Source organism: Zymoseptoria tritici, chromosome 4 (genome assembly GCF_000219625.1).
Source record: "Zymoseptoria tritici IPO323 chromosome 4, whole genome shotgun sequence".
Lineage (NCBI taxonomy): Eukaryota > Fungi > Ascomycota > Dothideomycetes > Mycosphaerellales > Mycosphaerellaceae > Zymoseptoria > Zymoseptoria tritici.
In genome coordinates this window covers 448,568-467,165 of record NC_018215.1, presented here as the reverse complement: position 1 = coordinate 467,165, position 18,598 = coordinate 448,568, and the positions used below count along the sequence as shown (strand labels likewise).

The window sequence follows — 18,598 nt, the reverse complement described above, 5'->3', positions numbered from 1 at the left end:
AGCCAACCACGGTACTTCTATCGGGTCTATCATCCATCATTACAATCCCCGAAACCATCAAGCCATATTCCTCGCCGGCAGCTCAATCTTCGCGTCATCCTCTTCGTCGACATGCGTACACCAGGGATGCTCCACCACAGCCTGAATTCCAATCCTCCGCTCGACATCGCGGTCCAGCATCTTGCGGATGAGGTCGATGCAGTCTTCGCTCAAAATGTACGGCAAGCGGAGATCGTGGTCCATGATCTCGTCGATGCTGTAGAACGGATTCTCCTTGTAAACGATTGTGTAGAGCAGGATGCCGAGCGCCCACACGTCTTGTTCTTTGCCGCGGTAGGGAGAGCCGCGGAGGACTTCAGGAGCGGCGTAATCTGCACATGTGAGTTAGTGGGTGCCATTCGTCTGAGATATGGTAGATACAACGTACCAATCGTGCCAACGAAAACATCAAATGGTCCTGATTTGATGTACGCCGCACTGCCAAAATCCGCCAGCTTCACTTTCCCTTCGCCGTCCAGAATGATGTTTTCGTCTTTGATGTCGCGATGCACGACCTTGGCCTCAATGTGGAGATGACGCAGCGCTTCGGCCACTTGGCGAAAGATCTTGCGGCATTCGTGCTCTTCCATGGTCACTCTAAGCTCAATGTAGTCGAACAGATCCATGCCTGGCAGACCATGAGGGATCATCTCGATGTAGTAATTGATGTCGTCTTCGAAGAAGTCGGCCATTTCGATGATGTTGGGATGTTGGAGACCGTCTCGACGGAGATAGTCCAATACGTGAATCTCCAGCGGCACCGTTCCCAGTCGTCGATCGCGATGCCATGTGTCAACGAGAATGCGTCGTTTTGTGACATACTTGATGACCATCTTCGGCGCAGAGACCTTCTTGTAGCGTGCGAGCTTGACTTGGCCGTACGCACCCTGGCCCATCTCCTCAAGAATGTTGAAATCGTCGATGCGTTTTTTGGTGATCATCTTGACGCCGGCTGCGATCAGGTCCGGCGAGGGATGCTCAAATGGCTCTCGATCCGTGGCATTCAAAGCCGGCGCATTCTTGGTCCCGTCCAGTTGCTCGTGCGGCTTGTCACCATCGCTGACTTCTTGTCTTCGCTCGGCAAAAACCATGGGACTGGGTGCATACTCGTCAACGGCCAGCCCGGGACCAGGCTGCTGTGGAGGTGTGCTGGGCCGACTTATCAGTGAAGTCACCGGTCCAATGCCATGGTTGACAGCATGCAATTGTCTGCTGTAGGTAATCCACAACGCATATACCACTTCACTGCCTCTCGCGGGAGTCTCAACATCCTCCTCCATTACCATCTCGTTGTAAATAGGATCTCGGTCCGACTTCACCACTCGCATCTGGATGTCGATCATGATCTCTGCACCATCCCTGTGCTTGGCTGAGACACCACTGGGACGCAGGAATATGGCAGCGGCATCCGCCGAGCCTTCTCTAAGGGCCAGCAATGCACGAGCACGTCTGAAACTGTGCTCGGGGATTACGATCCCGTCGACCAATGCAATCTTATCCTCGTCCGTCATCACTCGGAGAATGCTGTCGAAGCTGGGGATGAGGTCCGTAACCGCCAGTCCGTTGGGATCCGCATGACCGAACAACGCCGCGGAGAACACATTGTTAGAACTGCTCACGCGCATGGTGTTCGGGTTGACCACAATGATGCCGGCGATATGGGGAAAACTTGAAACCCTGAACACGCTCTCGTTCGGTAGCTGATCGATCGTGACCGGAATGGAGATCGAATTGCTCGTCCGCGCGGTGAATCTCCGTAAGCGTGCGAGAGCTTGATAGTCCACGGCTCCTGTGCTGGTGTCTTTCAATTTGGGCCATGCTGGAACCAGCCTCTGGACATCCATGCCATTGCGGACGCGGTCCATGCCAAAGATGGCTTCGATGTCTCCACTGCCTCGAAGTACCAGACCAATTTCATCCACGGTCAGCATAGCGACATCCTCTGCAATCTCCTCAAGCACCCAGATCAAGTTATTGCCCTTCTCCTTCACCCAGAGCGACGCACTGCCATGCGAGCCGTTCATCTTCCGGATGGGTACGACATCACCACAGAGGAGGACGCCTCTGCTCTTGTGGTTTGGATGATGCGGAGCAGGCTCCTTTGGAGGTGTTCGAGTACCATCAACAGTCTTGCTTCTGCGACTCTGGTACGTTTTTCGGGCCGGTGGCTTCGAGAGCAACTTCGCTGTTACACCGTTACGCATGCTCGAAAGAGCGCCACTCGGACTGGTCTTACCAGCGGAAGGTGGTGGCTGCGGCCGAAGCTGCTTGGGCGCCGTGCCACTCTCGGGGTTTCTCAACCTTTCCTCCAACCACTTCCGTCGATCCTCCTGAATCACTTCCATGATCCCTAGCTTGCGAACTTCGGCTCGAGTCACACCAAAGACTAGACACGCAAGATCATTAGCTGCGGTTATGGTCCAAGGAGCGGTGTTCTCGGTCGTGAAGATGGCTTGATTCGGGGCGTTCCTGTGCCCGTGTGGCGCTCGCTCGCGTTCGCTGTTAGCTCGTGGTGGGAATTGTGCGGCTGGAGTAGGGACAGGCTGGTCCGAACGGTATGGCTGAGCCATGGCTTCGCTAAGGCGGTGCTGCAATGAGTACCCAGCCGTGTCAGTGTAAGTCCTCTTTAGAGGTATTCGCGCGGGCCGCCGTGTCGCCGGGTTGACTGTCGCCTCCTCGTCGTCGGCCGTAGGTATCCTCGTCAAATCTGTTGGAGCTGTGTCTGCCTCTTGGACTGTCTGGGGTATGTTCAAGCCACCGTCGGGTGATGTTGAATGTGTGAGTATCAACCCATCATCCTTGCTCTTCAATGTAGATCCGCTCTCGAGACTCGTCGGACTCTCACTCTCTTGTCCCGGTGCCAGGAAATTCTGCTCGAAAACATTCTCATTCGACAGGTTTGCCGGACCTGTCAAAGGCCCATGTTCCATTCCATGTGCATGTGGATTCTGCACACCCATAAAATTCGCCTTCTGCAGAAGCTCAATCATGCTGAGCACTTCCTCGTCTCCGGCCAAACGAGCTTGAGCACTTGCAATTCGTGGTGATGTGGCCGCCCATTGGAGTTTGTTGGTCAAGAAATCGACCGATCGCTTCAAGATGGCGCTGCGGTTGTGGAGGTTCTCGCTGGACTGGTGTGCGAAGCTGAAGGAGTGGAGACTTTCCGTGGGAAAGCGTGAGAGGTCTTCTGACAGTGGTAGAGTGGGCGAGGATGGGCCGCCTCCAAGCGCGAAGCTGGATTTGCGGCTACTGATGGGCGTGATCGTGGGAGAAGCGACTGCTGCAAGGCTTGGAGAGGGAGGCTGTCGGCTAGGCTGCTGTCGTATGCGTTGAAGGCCTGTTCTTTCTGGAGCGAGTATTGGCGATCTGAAGCAGAAATGCAAATTAGCAATCATGAGACAACCCCGCAATCATATTGGCGACGTGAAGCAATCAAAATGATGTTGGTCACGCACCGAGTCAGGTCATTGTAGGCATCTGCCGGATTTCCGGCGTCGATGGACAGGCGATGAAGCTTATCGGGCAGTTCGAATTGCAGGCTAGTTGTCGACGAGCTCTTCGATAGCGAGGCGTTGTTCTTAGGTATTTGGATGGCGGACGGGCGAGTCTGACCGCGTGAAGGCGGAGGTGAGGTCTGCACGATAGCAGGCGGAGATTCGAAAGACGGTCCTGATGCGGTGGAAATGTCAGTTTTAACGTCTCACGTCTCGTGGCACGCCTGTTCTACGCCTGGGCGAATCAATGACTCGGAAAGGCAGTGCCAACATAATGCTGTCTGTGGCCGTTGATGTGTTCGTACCTCCATCATTCGAAATTCCCGGCGGAGGCATGCCTTCGCGTCTGTGCTATTGCCGACCTCCACTCAGTCCACACGGGTCTGCTCTTCCAGCTCGGCGCTGTGAGGTTCGGATATTGGGTCGGGAATCGCGGGATCGTGCAGTTGACAGTTGACGGTTGACGGTTGACGGTCGACAGTTGACAATAGGAGGTCCGATGCTGGCTCCAAAATGCTAACAAAATTGCGGCTATGAGTAACGACCGGATAGGATGGACCTGGTCCGAGGACGGCAGAGGCGACACCAGGCAAAATGGATGGAGCAAACGCTGGACGCCAGAAGATGGTATGCAGTGAGAGAGGATGCAAAGAGGGCGAGTCGAGGCAATGGTCGGGTTGGGAGAGAGCAGACGGAGGTAGGTGGTAAAAGAAATGGCAAGCCTGCAGTTCGTCCGCGATTCCAGTAGTTCAACCGACGAGATGGCAGACCAGTGGACCCTAATTCTACACCTCAGAGTTCAGGCGCGGATTTTGCGGGGCATACCTTGACCACGTCGGCGGATTGCTATTGTGTCGACGCATCATCCTGATCTATTGATTGCACCGTCGCAGAGATGTTGACCTGTACATATGCGCCAAGGATCATGACTCTCTACCAGGTAGATTTCATGTCACACACGATCTCATGCTCGATGTATCCATCTTACATACGTGTGTACCTCCGGAGCATGGAAGTACTAATCCCTGCTGTACGATGCGATCACATGCGGGGAGAAAATCTGCGACCTTGTCCGAGGGTCGGGCTTAACTGCAGCAGCTTTTTGATCCATCGACCGATACCAGCGGGTGACAGAGTTGTGACGACGCTGAAGAGGCACGACAAACGGAGATGCCAGAGGCAGCAGATCTGGCGGCAAAGCTTGAGAGTCGTCGAGGCGATCTTCCGGCATCAGACATGTCAGTCCATGATGTCCTCCATGAGGTGGTGACGCTTGCTGCATGGCATCCCTGCAACGGGCCCGAAACATCGTTGTCCGAGAAGTAAGGTCGTAGACTGAAGAGTCACTGAAAGAGTGCAACGCTGACATTCCTCACAGCACAAACTTTCTGCCTTCATGTGCAACGTTAATATATACAAGTTCTGCCAGCCCGTCCGACATACTCATTTCTGATGGACCGTCCTGCAATTCGTAACTCCCGTCCAGCTCGTAGTCTCAATATCCACCATTTCGCCGTTCATATAAGCTCTCGGTCCCGAGATCTGCTTGATGCCATTACCCAGCGAACGCACGAAGCTGTCGTCGTGATATTTGCCGTGTTGACGCTTGCCTCGAAGCCTGTCGAAGTGCACCGGCAGCAAGGCCTCCTTCGCCGCCGGACACAGATGGCGCATGACATCGCCTAGCCGGACATACCGCAGCTTGGCCTTACCCTCGCGAAGTCGCCGCTTTGTCGCCAGACGAGCATTCTCATGGTCTTGCGCTCGTTGCAGCTCTTCCTCCCAGGTAAGCATGGACATGCCGTCTTGGTCCACCGGAGCTGGAGGCAGCTCTCCGCTGGGATCTTGAGCGAGATCGGATAACATGGAGACAACGGCATCCATCTCGTTCGACGCAAGGTCCTTCGTGGTCCACTGCTCGGCAAGGCTGCCTTCGTACCCAGCACCATCAGACTGCAACATCAATTCCAAACCCCGTGGACCCAGGAACGGCGCAGATTGCACGTTGAGAACCCACGACGAAGAATCGATGCCTTTCTGATCCACGTCCATATCCATTTCATCGCTCTCATGTTGCACAACCCGCAAAGGTGTAAAATGTCTGAGAATGAGACTCAAGTCTGTCGGACGCGCCGGGTCAGAGGAGGGCCTCAAGACATCGGAAACCATCACAGGTAATGAAGCAAGAACCTCGTCCTCATGCGCGCGTTTCGCTTCAGCCTTCTCTCGTTCGGAGTGGATCCTATCCTCTTCCGCCTTTCGAGCTTCCTCTGCTTTGCGCGTTTCTTCTGTTCGTCGAGCTTCATCGGCTTTGCGATCCTCCTCTGCTTTCCGCGCCTGTTCCTCAGCTGCCTCTTTCGCCGCTCGTTCGGCCGCTGCAGCTTCCTCGGCCTTGCGAATGTTCTCCAAGCGCTCAGCTTCCTCCTCGGCCTTCCTTTCCGCTGCCTTCCGCTCGTCTGCAGCTTGCTTCTCTTCGGCAGTTTCGTCCACGGTCGGTAGGGGCTTGTCGGCAGTTCCACGGAATGACAAAGATCGTCGTCGAGTTCGGGGCGAGGACTCTGGAGCTGGAATCGAAACACTTTTCGTCCTTGACCGAGTCGATGTGCGGGTCAAACCTGGACTCTCCGGAGGGCCCATTGCGCCGTCCTCGAGGGGCGATTTCGTGTTCACCAGCTCCGAATCTGATTCGTCTGCGGACGACGAGTCCGAATTTCCTCTGCCATTCGCGCGCATCGCCTTCTTTGACATTAGTCTGCGACCTCCATTCTTCCGCCGCGGGGCCTCTGCCTCATCCGAGTCATCGCTTTCATCGTCGGCCGTTGCTTGTGCGAATCGCCGCTTATTCGAATCTCGCTTCGTGACTGGGCTCGAACTTCGGCGTTCTTTCAGGGCAGCGCGTTGGTCGTAGAGTCGCTGTAACAGCTCCAACTCTTGTCGCCAATTAGGACCATGTCGCTCATTAGCAATGTCCGGCCAAGTCTTGCCCTGTCGATTGCGGAACAGTGGATTGAAGTTCTCAAGTTCTGTCAAAGATCGCACCATGTCGAAATGCGAAGTCCCAAGCACGCTCAACATGGGCCGTTCCGGCTTCTGAGCAGCTTTCTTGTCCGACATCTCTGCTAACAACATGTTCACCAAATAATTGTCTCCTGTCTTGGCAGCTGCAGCGATGATGGTATTGTCGACCGGCACTCTCGCATCCAGAAACTCCTTGACTCCGTTGCGATCGTTATTCTGCACGAGCTTAAGGAGGTTCTCGTACGAGCGTGCCATGAAATGTAGCTCCTTAGACGGTCCAGCCCGGTGCCGATTCTCCTCCTCCTCCTCCCGCTTCTGCTTTGCACCATTGCTGTTCCACTCATCAATGGCCTTTCTCAACGCCGCACGTATCCCAGCGACATTATCAGTGTCGTCAGTGACGACATCCAACGCCTGCTGTCCCTTTAGATTTTGCCTCAGTGGATCGACACCAGCTTTGAGTAAGCTGTGCACCACGTCCACATGACCATTTTCAGCTGCATCGATGAGCGGCGTATCCTTGTCCACGTTCGCGCAGTCTATTTGACAGCCCTGGTCAATGAGATAGTCCACAACCTCGACATTACCGTTCAAAGCTGCTATCTGTAACGGTTTGTTTCCGGCGAACTCGGCAAGTTCCAGCTGCTCTGGATCCTTCTTCCTCCACTCCTTCACGAGGTCCAGATCGCCGTCCTCGCACGCTTCTGCAAGTCGAGTGAACCCATACTTGTTCACGTGCCGCTTGTGCTCGCGCCCTGCTGGTCGGCCTGGTGTAGACGTCGATCTGCCAATACCTCTCTGCGGCCGCCGGAAGTCCAGGTGGCCATGCGATGTCGCTTCCGAGGATGCGTCCGACTCTTCCCACGTTGCTCGAGATGTTTTCGACTCTTTTCTTGGCTGGTGGGTATTAGACTTTCGCTTTCTGCTGTTGCTATCCAGGCCACCGTCCGCCAAAGCAGACTGCGTAGAAGCTGCGCGCCTGTGTGTCCGCAATTCCGGAGATAATGATTGTTCGGAGCGACCTGGCGTATCCTCCGAGTGAGGACCGCGACGTCTGCTTTTCGGCGCATCGAGGCTTGGGCGTTTATTTGGCAGGGAGACCGATGATGCGCGGTGTTTCCGCTTGCGCGGGTTCGGAGAATGATCCTCGTTGCGACTTTGGCCTGGCACCTCCGATGCTGCGCGCTCCACGGAAGATCCGCGAGAGTCGGCTTCGGAGCCCGAAGAGCCTGGTGAGCTGAGTGACTCGCTGCCCTCATTATCCTCGACTGCCGCATCTTGATCTGCTTTGACGGTGGCGTCTGCGGTACTCGTATCCTTCTCGACACTGATGAGAGTGCTAGCAGCGGGTGATACTGCAGCCGAAGTGTCCTCCTCATCGGTCAGAGGTACTGGAAGGCCACCTATACGACTCATCTTGCGCTCGACCTTGACCCCATGCTCCATCTGTTTCTCGGCAAGCTGTTTTTTCTTGACAGGACTGTCAATGAGTGTCTCGGCCTCAGAAGCATTGTCGTCGACGCCATTGACCGCGGCTGTATCCTGGGGCTGTTCCGGGTCCTTTCCAGGCGGTTTGTCAAGATTATCGTCGCTTCCAATTTGGCCGGCAGCGTTGGAATCGTCATTCTGATGGGAAGAATTCGGACGCACTACGATCTCATCTCTGCCAGAATCGCCAGCCTCGGCGGTCGACTGGTCAGGCGATTTGGTGCCATTCATTCCGGTGACAACAGGCCGTGTCGCATTCCCTCTTCGCCAGAGAGCAGATGCGCGACGCAGAACACTAGGCCTCAGTGGAATGCGACCTCCGTGTCGCGGGCTCCAGTATCGCTTTTCGGAGGAGTGAGAGAGGATGTGTTGTTTGTTGTTGCGTGAGTTCGAGAAGGACTTGGTCGCAAAGAGAGCGTCGAGGCGACCGAACCTCAAAAGAGCCAAGGTAGACTAGATCTAAAGCGACAAGGTTTGAGGCCGATCCCGAAGTTACTCCTGTCCAATCTCCTCCCTCAAGAAGTCTGCTTCTAATATAACATTTTCCTCAACCTTCAATTTGCACGACTGCTTTCACAGAATCATCAATCGTGTCAATGCCTTGCGTGGCTTGGACGTTGAGGTGGGAGTGCTATCGCAGTACCTTGGGCTGCCATGCTACTCTAGAGACTCTTGACAACGTGGCGTGTCGCCCAAAGTTTCGACGAACACAAGAAGGACCACGGTACGCTCGTATCTTCGTATCGTGTTCTGTCGATCATGGATCTTACCGCTTTTCAACAAGTGATATCGAAACAGCTTGCGAGACAGAGACGACACGGCGGCGATGAGTGCGAAATGTGCCAGACGTGTCAATCAGGTTATCTCATTTCTCCCTCGTACTGTCATCCGTGGCATGTCATCCCATTCATCATCCTCCCGAAATTGCTATGCACCAAACCAAGAACATCGAAACGCCAAACACGGCCTCCCAATGCATTCATCTATACCAGCAAGAAAACCCCATAACATCACGCTCACATGACATTGCATCCACCGCTCCTAGCGCGTCGCCGCCTTCCTCCTCCAACGCCAGAGCCCGGAGCCACAGGATCCTCTTCGTCGGCATGCATCATCTGGGTCTCGCGCAGTCTCCGCTGGCGTCTTCTCCTCCCTGGACCGGCACCAGCTTCTTCCTGGGCCATCATGAACTCTGCCCATTTCCGTTCTAGGCGACGGGCGGCGACGAAATCTCCTCGCATCACGCGTTTGGTGTGCTCTTCGACAGTCGGCTGAAATGTGTAAAAGCATTTCAGCTGAATCACTTCAGTAGGGAAGGTTGAGCTCCTCATGATGTGAAGTCGAGGCAGCATGATGAGATTCTCAGCCGAGGAAGATGCTGAGCTCGAGGCCGACTGCTTCTCCAACGGCGGCAGCTGGGTCGTGTGGGTCGTGATTGAGACATCCGCATTTCGCGATAAGATCTCGCGGACGCCTGTCCAGGTGACATGCTGGCAGTCATAAGCGACCACCTTGAGGCCTACCGAAGGCTTGAACAGCGGTTTCCCTGGAACGATAACGCCGGGCAACTTCGTACGAGGTGATCGCTGCCGTACCATGGCCGCGGATTCAGCCAGGACGAGATCGCCGATACGCGTATTGTCCATCTCGAGCGAACGGAGATTTGTACAATTCTTCAACACCGGCAACATACCAGCATCTCCAATCTTCTCACAGTAGGAGACGCCCAGATGTTTGAAATTGCTGGCACACGGGGCGATCGAGAGAGCCTGCATCGATGCATTGGTCAAGTCCTCCAGTTCCTCGAGGTCCAGATGAGTCAATAGTGGAGTTGTTGGCAGTAATTCTATCATGCTCGAGTCGGAAATGCCGCTGCACTTCGAGAGCTGCAAACCCTCGATGCTCGGTACATTCCCAACAAGTGTTCTCAGGCCTTTGTCCGTAATGCCGCGACACCTGGTCAGATCGAGATGCTTGAACTTGCGAGCTGGGACCACTGGTCTACCGGAGAGAATCTCAACCTCGCTATCCTTGCCTTCAATGAGTACCGCAAGGGCAGCATCTGTCAAGGTGTCACAATGCATCAGAATGAGCCTCTCCAGACTGTTCTTGAGGAAGAGCTCGTGCACGAAGTTCAGGTCATCCCAACCGCGAATCTCACCTGCACGGAGATCTTTGAGTTCCGGACACCCCTCAATCACCTTCCGCAACCCTCGAGTGTCGACATTGTTGCACCAAGATATGTTGAGATACTCCAGCTTGGGACAGTTGGAAGCAATAATCTTCATGCCGGCGTTGGTGGCTCCTGCAAGGCCAGTTAGATTGATGTGCACCAGTCCGCTGTTCGACCACAGGAAGTTATGAATCGAAGCCCGATCGATGCGGCAACCTTCGAGGGAGAGATTGTCCAAGTTTGTGCAGGCGTCAGAAAGACCTCTCGAGTTCCATCGTTCTCTCAATTGAACGCAACCTCGGAGGTTGAGATCTCGCACAAAGGGTCCTGCCGCGGTGATTATGCTCACGAGTGCATCCGCCGGAATGTCTTGGTAGAAACCACCTGTGTCGAGATCGCTCCAGAGTTGACCATCGAAGCACATCGCATGCCACGATTTGGACACGGTCGAACATCGGACAATCTCTCTGGGTTTGAGATACGTCAAGACCTCCGTTCTGAGCTCGGAAGGTAAGTCACGCCAAAAGTTGAAGTCTTTGCACTGAACCACATCCGTGACGGGCCGTGAGAAGTAGTCGTCGTCCACTTCTGCAATACCCGGTGTCGCAGTGCGAGGGATAGGCGTTGTGCGTAGGTCTGTAGGAACACCGACGGCGAGCTTGCCATCCAGACCTGATAGATAGCGATGCCTCGCAGCCTCATCAAAGAGCGGTATTTGTATCCCGGGAGTGCTCAGGGCAGAACGGCCTTCCAGCTGGCCGACGGAGAGCTCTCTAGCCAGAGTAGGGCCTGCTGCTGCATTGAGCGATATGCAAGACACCGACGCTCTACCAGAGCCGCTGTACCCTCGCGAGCGTGTTGTACTTAATCGTGCGACCGAAGGAGACGATGATATGCGTTGTAACCCGGCAAGCAATCTTTGCTTCCCTTTCAGTTTCCGAGGCTGCTCTTGAAACGGGGGACCAGCTGTGATTGGAACCTGGGTCGACGAAAGGAATCTCTGTGTCTGGGATACGCTCGTAGCGTGAGAAACCGACTCGACAGAAGTGTTCGCCATGGTGGTGGCGGCGAATGGTGTCGGCTTCCGTACAGGCTTCGATCGCGGGTTACGAAACTGGAAGACGAGATCCCAAGGACCAGACCGCTCGGGTCGGTCTTTGAGAGATCAAAATGTGCGTATGGAAGGGCTGTATTGCGTAAGTCGAGTGAGGTATTTGCAAGTCGAGCTGGCCGGTCTGGCGGGGTCAGCTGGCTGTCATGCGATCAACGATGTGCTCCGTCTTCCGCAGAGTGTCCGAGAGCTGACTGAACATACCGACGAGAGCTGACTTCGATCTAAGAGAACGTACAGATCGTGTCCAAATCAGAAGAGCAGATGATGTGTGCTTGCGACTGCGTCCAGGTCGTCAGACGATCAGTCCTCGTGCCGCCAGCAAAGTTCTTATCAGCGTAGTCCAACATCAGTCGTGAACTCGAAACAGCGGGAGCAGGCGACGATGCACTCCTTCGGTAAGTCTTCAGGTGCGTTGTAGGAAAGATGCAACAACAGTGAGTGTCGAGAAGGAGGGAAGCACAACATACAGAGACAAACATCCAAAGACATGGCATCCCACAGTCCCTCCCTGCACTTCCCGCGGGCGTTGGAGGACCCCCAGCTTTCGTGAAGTGGAGCTCTTTCGGCGCTTGGCGGCTTGGGCTTTCACGCTCTGGAGCTATGGATTCAAAGTAGTGCGTTTCCAGAAGGCGGAGGTGGAACGAGCATGGCTCCACCATCGTTTCGACAACGAAGAGCATATTCATTCTCTCACAGGTCTGCTACACTTCCGATACTGGCCGCCTGTCGAAGCTTGCATGGCTACGACCATTGGCGATGAAATGCAGCAAACAAGAGAGAGGAGGACAAAATGTGGAGTACATGTTCAGAAGTACAGTTCCGCTTGCTGCGCCCGGTTCTCAACCGGTCTAGGGGGCCACATGGCAAACCTTCGCCAGGTCTTCGTCCTGAGTTTCTCCGGCCCACGGAGGACGAGCCCAGGTTCCACCTACAGATGTCCGAGTGGCTGACGGCAGGGTTTCGCCTCGCTCTCTTGGCTGAGCGGAGCTGTAATCCTTTGCGGAGGACCTGCCTTGTTGGGTGAGATGCGCGGCATGGAAGTCATGGCGTGTTGCGACTGCATTTCCGTTCGCTAACCTGTAGGCTTCTGCTATTTCTACGACAATATCTGATCGCTACCACGCTGCTGCGCATTCTTGCATGTCCGGGAGGGCGCGCGATCGCAACGACCGGGTCCTCCACTCCTACTGTTTCTTGTTGTCCAGTTTCTTCGCAGCCTTTTCGACCTCCTCCTCGTTCCAGCCTGCGCCAAAGATCGAGGGTATGAACCTTCCAACGCGCTCTTGGTACAGCTTGTACTGCGGATACTTTCCACTGCTGATCCACTCTGTGATCGGCGTGCTGCCAGCGAAGACCAGGATGTAATTGATGACACCCACACACGTGTAGTTCCACAGCGTCTCGCTCTTGAAGCATCCCCACTGGTAGAGCACAATCCAGATCAATTGTTCGGCCGCGAAGTTGGGATGGCGACTGTGTTTCCAAAGTCCGGTGGTGTTGAAGCCGCGTTCGATCTGAGCGCGAGTCCAGCCTTCAGGCACCTTGGCAGTCTTTGCATATTCCGCCTTGGCCTGGTGATATGTCCATTGTTGCCCATCTGCGAAGTATTCGAACACTACGAGCGCCACGAGCAGTCGGGAGAAGACTTGGTCGAAAGCGGCGATCTCTGGCCTGAGTTGGGAGGTGAGAAGCAGGACGTAGGTAGGGAGGGTGACCGCCCAGAGGAGAACCTGCCAGAGATTAGAGGTCATTCATCTAATCGACAACAGCGAAAATACGCACCAATTGGACTGTGGAGATGAAAAAAATGTTAAGGAGTAGGAATCCGAACGATCCAATGTACTTCTTGATCAATTCCCATCGGTAGTCCTCGCTTCCGATCTCGTAGCCGCCCTTCCGCCAATAGTTGTACGTGAGTCGCACCGACCACGCGATGCTGAACACAGCCACGCTGTTCAATCTCTCCGTCTCGAGACCGTTCGCGCGCGCCCAGAAAGCGTAGTGAAGATTGAAAAATGCCGGTAGAATAGACCAAACGCGATCGACCTGGCTGTAGTTCTTGTTGATCTCAGCGACGATGAAGAAGACTGGCATCATGGCGATTGAGAGGCCAAGGCCAGACATTGCGGGATTGGTGTTAAGATAGATGTCCTTCAAAGCTCCCAGGTCGCCAATGGACGCCCATATCTGTTGCGGCAGCGCGTACAGCTGTGGTAGGAATGGCTCGAATGAGGTAGAGTATTGTCCGCACTCGACGAGCGATTTCACGCTGGGCAGCGCCATGCCTGAAGCTGCTGGTATGAGCATTTTAGCGAGCGCAGTCCGGACTCCTGAGGTTTTGTGGATGCGAGGTCCGCGAGGAGCGAAAATTGTGAGGATAAATCGCGCTGATCAACAAGGGGAGCTACCTGTTATACCTTTCCCAAGAAATTCGCGCGTCATCGAACTTGTCAAACGTGGAGAGAGCTAGCGCCAGACAAAGACATCATCATCATCAATTCGCACCCACCTCGATCTTGTCACGATGCGTTGAGAGATCATTGTCCAGCTTGAGCATGCGCTCGTCTATTACACGACTACCAGCCAAATGCCTCTGGCGAAGCGGTAGAACAGCCACGACGGCAACCCGCAACTACGCCGTCCAAGCTCCTGGAGCTCCAACGATCGAAGTCTTCGAGAACCGGACGAAATGGCTACAAAAGGAGCGAGCCGCGGCGAACGTCAGTCAAAGTCGTCAAGTGGACTACATTCGCGATGAAGTGGCCGCGCGACTCTGCGACCGTGTTCTCGACATCAACCGGAACTTTCCCAAGGTGCTGGACTTCGGCGCCAATGCCTGTAACATTGCTCGCATCCTCACGAGGCCAGACCCAGATCCAGAATCTGCAAAACCATCGATTGAACCCATCAGCAAGAAGATTGGGAGCATAATATGTGCGGACACAAGTTCGGCGATGCTGTACAGAGATCAGGATGAGCCGTTCAACAAGGAGATCAACATCACGCGAGAGGTGCTCCGAAGTCCTGAGTACGTACCACACGAGGCGAATACCTTCGACCTGGCTCTATCGTCTTTGTCAATGCACTGGATCAACGACCTACCGTCGGTGTTGGCGCAGATCAACAACTGTCTCAAACCTGATTCTCCCCTAATCGCAGCCATGAGTGGAGGAGACAGCTTGTTCGAGCTGCGAGGATCACTGCAACTGGCAGAGCAAGAAAGACTTGGAGGGATTGGCACACACATTTCGCCCTTGGCAGACGTACGAGACGTGGGAAACCTTCTCTCGCGTGCTGGGTTCAAGTTGCTCACGGTTGATGTCGATGATATCATAGTCGACTACCCCAACATTTTCGCGCTCATGTCCGACCTTCAGGCGATGGGCGAGGCGAATGCGGCACTGAGACGTGAGCCCGGAGGCATTAGCAAGGACGTTCTGTTGGCGACAGAGTCCATCTACAGAGAGATGTACGGCGAGCAGCAGGAGGATGGCTCGATCACGATTCCTGCCACGTTCCGAACGATCTACATGATCGGCTGGAAGGAGAGTGCAGACACGCCGCAGCCGCTGGAGAGAGGTAGTGGAGATGTCAACCTGAAGGATCTGTTTGGTGGTGGCGGCGGCCAGTAAAGTGCTTGGTCGGCAGTGCAAACTTGCTTGTGATTCATTAGATGTAGAACTCCGACAAATCGATGCTTCCGAGTCTACAGGCTTCGCTCGCTAGACGAATCTTGGTTTCTCATGTGAAAGTGGGCCAGCTCACTTCAACTTATGCCTGAGGCATCACTAATGTCAGGGCTAATGTCAGGGTAAGTCCGACGCGAGCTCCCTCCATTCCGCAAACGCGCCCATCTCACGAACATTTTATCCCACTCCACCTTCACACTTCCATCGATATACCACTACCCTTTGATCCGACCACCTCCCCGTTACAACAGCGATGAGCGCCTACAGCAAGCAGAAGAACGAGGAGCTAGCGACGCTATGCAAGCAGCGTGGCCTGCCTCACACCGGAAAGAAGGCGGATCTGGTTAAACGTCTCGAGGAGCACGATGCACAGGACGGTTCAGGATCCGCGACTGCAAAGCCCGCGGCAAATGACGACGAAATCGATTGGGATGACGAGACTGCGACCGATGCCGCAAAGGCCGCAACAAACCAAGCTTCCGCCAACGCGATCGCAGCTGGAGGGGTCGGCGAGGTTGCCAATCCACTTGCGGTACCGAACCAAGAAGCTGCAATCGACCCTTCTGCCACCAATGACTTGACTGTCGTCGCGCCCGAGCAAAAGGAAGACGAGGCTGATGAGGCGTCGAAGATGGCACAGCGCACACTTGCAACGGAGATTGAGAAGCGCAAAGCACGCGCGCGCAAGTTTGGAATGCCCGAGGACAGCGAAGAGATCAAAGCATTGGAGCGATCGTTGAGGTTCGGAGGAACAGACTTGCCCGGCCTGTTGAATAAGGCTCTCCCAGAGAAGTCAGAGAAGAAGCGGGGCAGGGAAGGCGCGGAGCATGATGGAGGCATTCGAAAAGCAAGCAGAGGCAGGCAAGGGCCGGCTCAGAAAGCCAAGCCGACCACTGCGAAGGGCGAAACACCGAAAGCTGCGAATGGCAGCGCCGGAGCTGCGGCTGGTTTCCCGTCTTGGATGACCGACAAAGATCGAGAGGCCGCTGAGCGACGGAAGGCCAAGTTTTCCGCAGCGACCTAGACAGAGGGTCGAGCGCGCGATGTTACGATCGATTTGCATGGATGAAAGCCCGGATGGAAGAGTGCACGCAGCACGTTGGACATTTCAGAGCGAACTTCGAATACCACTACTGAAGCGAAACAGCCAACAGCTCTCAACCGTGTTCCAGACTCGCATTTATCGTCTATTGGAGAATCATCTCGTATCTGCTCGAGCTCCTACCGCCGACTTTGCGCGTGCTTCTTCCGCGTCCGCAGCCACGATAACAAGTCCCAGCTCGCAGCTCACAGCTTGGAAGGCTTGACTTTGGCGCTCCACACCTGCACCTCAGGTGTCTGGTCATACTTGCCAGGCGGAAAGAATTCAGGACCGAGCAGTTTCTTTGCTACCTTGCCGGTCGGCGACTTTGGGAGCTCCCCTGCTATTACACGCAAGATCGTTGGCATCTTGTATGATGCAATCTTGGAGCGAAGATCCTGCCGTAACCTTTCAATAGTAAGATCTGTGAGGAGATGCTGACGGTCTTCAGGCGTCATATCACCTTCGTTTTTCAAGCACACCGCAGCGCCCACTCGTTCTCCGTATTCAAGATCGGGCACTCCCACGACCATCACCTCTGCGATATACGGCAAGGAGAGTATCTCACGCTCAATGTCAAGAGCACTCAACTTATAGCCACCGCTTTTGATGATGTCGACGCTGGCTCGGCCCATGATGAAGTAGTACTCGCCTTCCCTCCGAGCAATGTCGCCAGTCTTGTAGTACCCGTCGGCTGTGTGACACGATGCCGTGGCCTCGGGGTCGAATATGTACTTGGAGAACATGCCTGGAGACTTCACCAAGATTTCTCCTTGGTCGCCCTCGGAAAGCTTGACATCGCAGCCAGCGAAGAGATTTCCCACCGAGCCATCTGGGACATTTTGATCATGCAGGTGGACCTTGAATACCGCGCCAATCTCGGACGCGCCATACCTTTGCACGATCGAACGGCCAAGTATTGATGCCCAAAAGTCTGCTATTGGCTTTGGCAATGCTGACGTTCCGCAGAGACATGCACGAAGCTTCCTAGCTCCGTCAATGTACTCCTGCATGTTCTGTTGTGCCGAGAGATTCTGAAACCACCTCTGCATGCGCATGTAGATGGTCGGGACGCCTGAGAAGAATGTGATGCCACCTTTGCGCCATCGTTCCCAAATGAACTCCGGATCGAAGCTGCCACTCTTGAATTCCAGCGTTGCTCCACCGACCAGGAACGGGAAGAACATTATGCCAATGCCAGTGGCGTGGTGAACGGGCAGCACGTGAAGGAGAACGTCGTCCGGTGTGATTCGAAAGTGGTCCACAACGGCCAATGCTTCGTCGTGGACACATGCTCGGCGCATGACGGCCCCTTTTGGTTTGCCAGTTGTGCCGGAAGTGAAGATGACAACGCCCGGCGCGCTATCGTTCAGGTAGAGGTCGGAGGATACCAGAATGTCGGTATGGTGAAGTGCGGGAGTCTTCAGTGAGGGCGCAACAGGTATGCATACAAAGGAGCTGTTCGGATCCTGATTCTTTACCAGCTTCTCCAAGGTCAAGCCCAGTCGTAATGCTCCATCCGAAACCAGAACTGCGACAGCTTTCGACTTGGTTGCAAAATACAGAGCTTCTTCTGGAGGCAGTACGACAGTCATTGGCACCACAGCCGCGCCCAGAGCAAGCGCTGCGAGGATAGCCACCGTGAACTCATAGCCTCCTGGCGCAAGAATAGCGATATAGATCTCCTCGCGTTGATCGAGGGCCGTTCGTGCGGTTTCGCTTAGATTCTCCCAGACCCGCTCGCGATAAGCTAGGACGTCGGAGAGAAGCTGAAGATGCGTGGCTTCGACGCCCGTGTTGTCGTCGCGGACACATAGTCTCGGCGGTGTAATATGCGCAAATCGCACCAGTCGATTGAAGAGAGGATGACATGGGAAGATGTTGCGTCCGGTGTGCTTCGGCACGTGGAGCGTCCGATCATCGTAAGTCGTCATGTTGCCGTGGTCGTTCAAGATTGTTGACAGTGGCTGAATCTCGTTCTTCAATACAATGCTTGGATGTGGCTCGTATGTGCTGCTCGAGTTGATGACAACCCGCTCGAGCTTGCGAAAGATGGTCTCGATTGATGGCCAGTCTGAAGGCATTCGGGCAATGCTCTTTACATCATCAAGTTCGTATGGTCGGTCATCGGACTGAGCGATCTCCGTGCGTTCTGGACTGTTTTCAATATGGGATTTGCAACCCGCCACCGATAGTGGTGTATGTTCTTCAGGATCACGTCCAGGATCATGCACCCGAAGTCGGTCGCCCGGTCGTCGCCGGTGTCGATTCGCCGTGGGGTAAATTCATGGGGAAGTGAGCTGCGTTATCTCCGTCTCCGACCTCACTTCGGCACGCCTAACCGGTGGTCGCCCAATTGATGCCGAGGATGTGGACATATCTCAATGTCATGACTTTGAGAGTTGAAGCAATATATCGCATCTCGACAGCATCTCAAATCCTTCCTTGAACGCCTACCTCGAAGCTGGAGAAGGGTGGATCGATCTGATTGAGACTCATCTT

The 18,598-nt window shown here is 54.7% G+C and overlaps 7 protein-coding genes across 7 annotated transcripts; 3 read left to right on the top strand and 4 right to left on the bottom strand.

The window, feature by feature from the left end:
- Positions 1-57: 57 nt before the first annotated feature.
- MYCGRDRAFT_70713 (uncharacterized protein) lies at positions 58-3,434 on the bottom strand (the record flags this gene model as incomplete). Its single annotated transcript, XM_003852795.1, has 2 exons — positions 58-371; positions 428-3,434. The coding sequence occupies 2 exons, from the start codon at positions 3,432-3,434 to the stop codon at positions 58-60; spliced, it is 3,321 nt and encodes a 1,106-aa protein (XP_003852843.1).
- Positions 3,435-5,509: 2,075 nt separating this feature from the next.
- MYCGRDRAFT_80292 (uncharacterized protein) lies at positions 5,510-6,118 on the top strand (the record flags this gene model as incomplete). Its single annotated transcript, XM_003853516.1, has 1 exon — positions 5,510-6,118. The coding sequence occupies one exon, from the start codon at positions 5,733-5,735 to the stop codon at positions 6,030-6,032; it is 300 nt and encodes a 99-aa protein (XP_003853564.1).
- Positions 6,119-8,880: 2,762 nt separating this feature from the next.
- MYCGRDRAFT_70710 (uncharacterized protein) lies at positions 8,881-11,365 on the bottom strand (the record flags this gene model as incomplete). Its single annotated transcript, XM_003852794.1, has 1 exon — positions 8,881-11,365. One exon carries the CDS (start codon positions 11,267-11,269, stop codon positions 9,056-9,058), a length of 2,214 nt encoding a protein of 737 aa, XP_003852842.1.
- Positions 11,366-12,510: 1,145 nt separating this feature from the next.
- MYCGRDRAFT_40160 (uncharacterized protein) lies at positions 12,511-13,609 on the bottom strand (the record flags this gene model as incomplete). Its single annotated transcript, XM_003852793.1, has 2 exons — positions 12,511-13,056; positions 13,109-13,609. 2 exons carry the CDS (start codon positions 13,607-13,609, stop codon positions 12,511-12,513), a joined length of 1,047 nt encoding a protein of 348 aa, XP_003852841.1.
- Positions 13,610-13,826: 217 nt separating this feature from the next.
- On the top strand, positions 13,827-14,958 carry MYCGRDRAFT_70703 (uncharacterized protein; the record flags this gene model as incomplete). The annotated part of the gene is made up of 1 exon (XM_003853517.1): positions 13,827-14,958. One exon carries the CDS (start codon positions 13,882-13,884, stop codon positions 14,956-14,958), a length of 1,077 nt encoding a protein of 358 aa, XP_003853565.1.
- Positions 14,959-15,213: 255 nt separating this feature from the next.
- On the top strand, positions 15,214-16,083 carry MYCGRDRAFT_104022 (uncharacterized protein; the record flags this gene model as incomplete). Its single annotated transcript, XM_003853518.1, has 1 exon — positions 15,214-16,083. One exon carries the CDS (start codon positions 15,269-15,271, stop codon positions 16,037-16,039), a length of 771 nt encoding a protein of 256 aa, XP_003853566.1.
- Positions 16,084-16,302: 219 nt separating this feature from the next.
- Positions 16,303-18,061, bottom strand: MYCGRDRAFT_70699 (uncharacterized protein; the record flags this gene model as incomplete). The annotated part of the gene is made up of 1 exon (XM_003852792.1): positions 16,303-18,061. One exon carries the CDS (start codon positions 18,028-18,030, stop codon positions 16,303-16,305), a length of 1,728 nt encoding a protein of 575 aa, XP_003852840.1.
- Between the last annotated feature and the right edge of the window lie 537 nt (positions 18,062-18,598).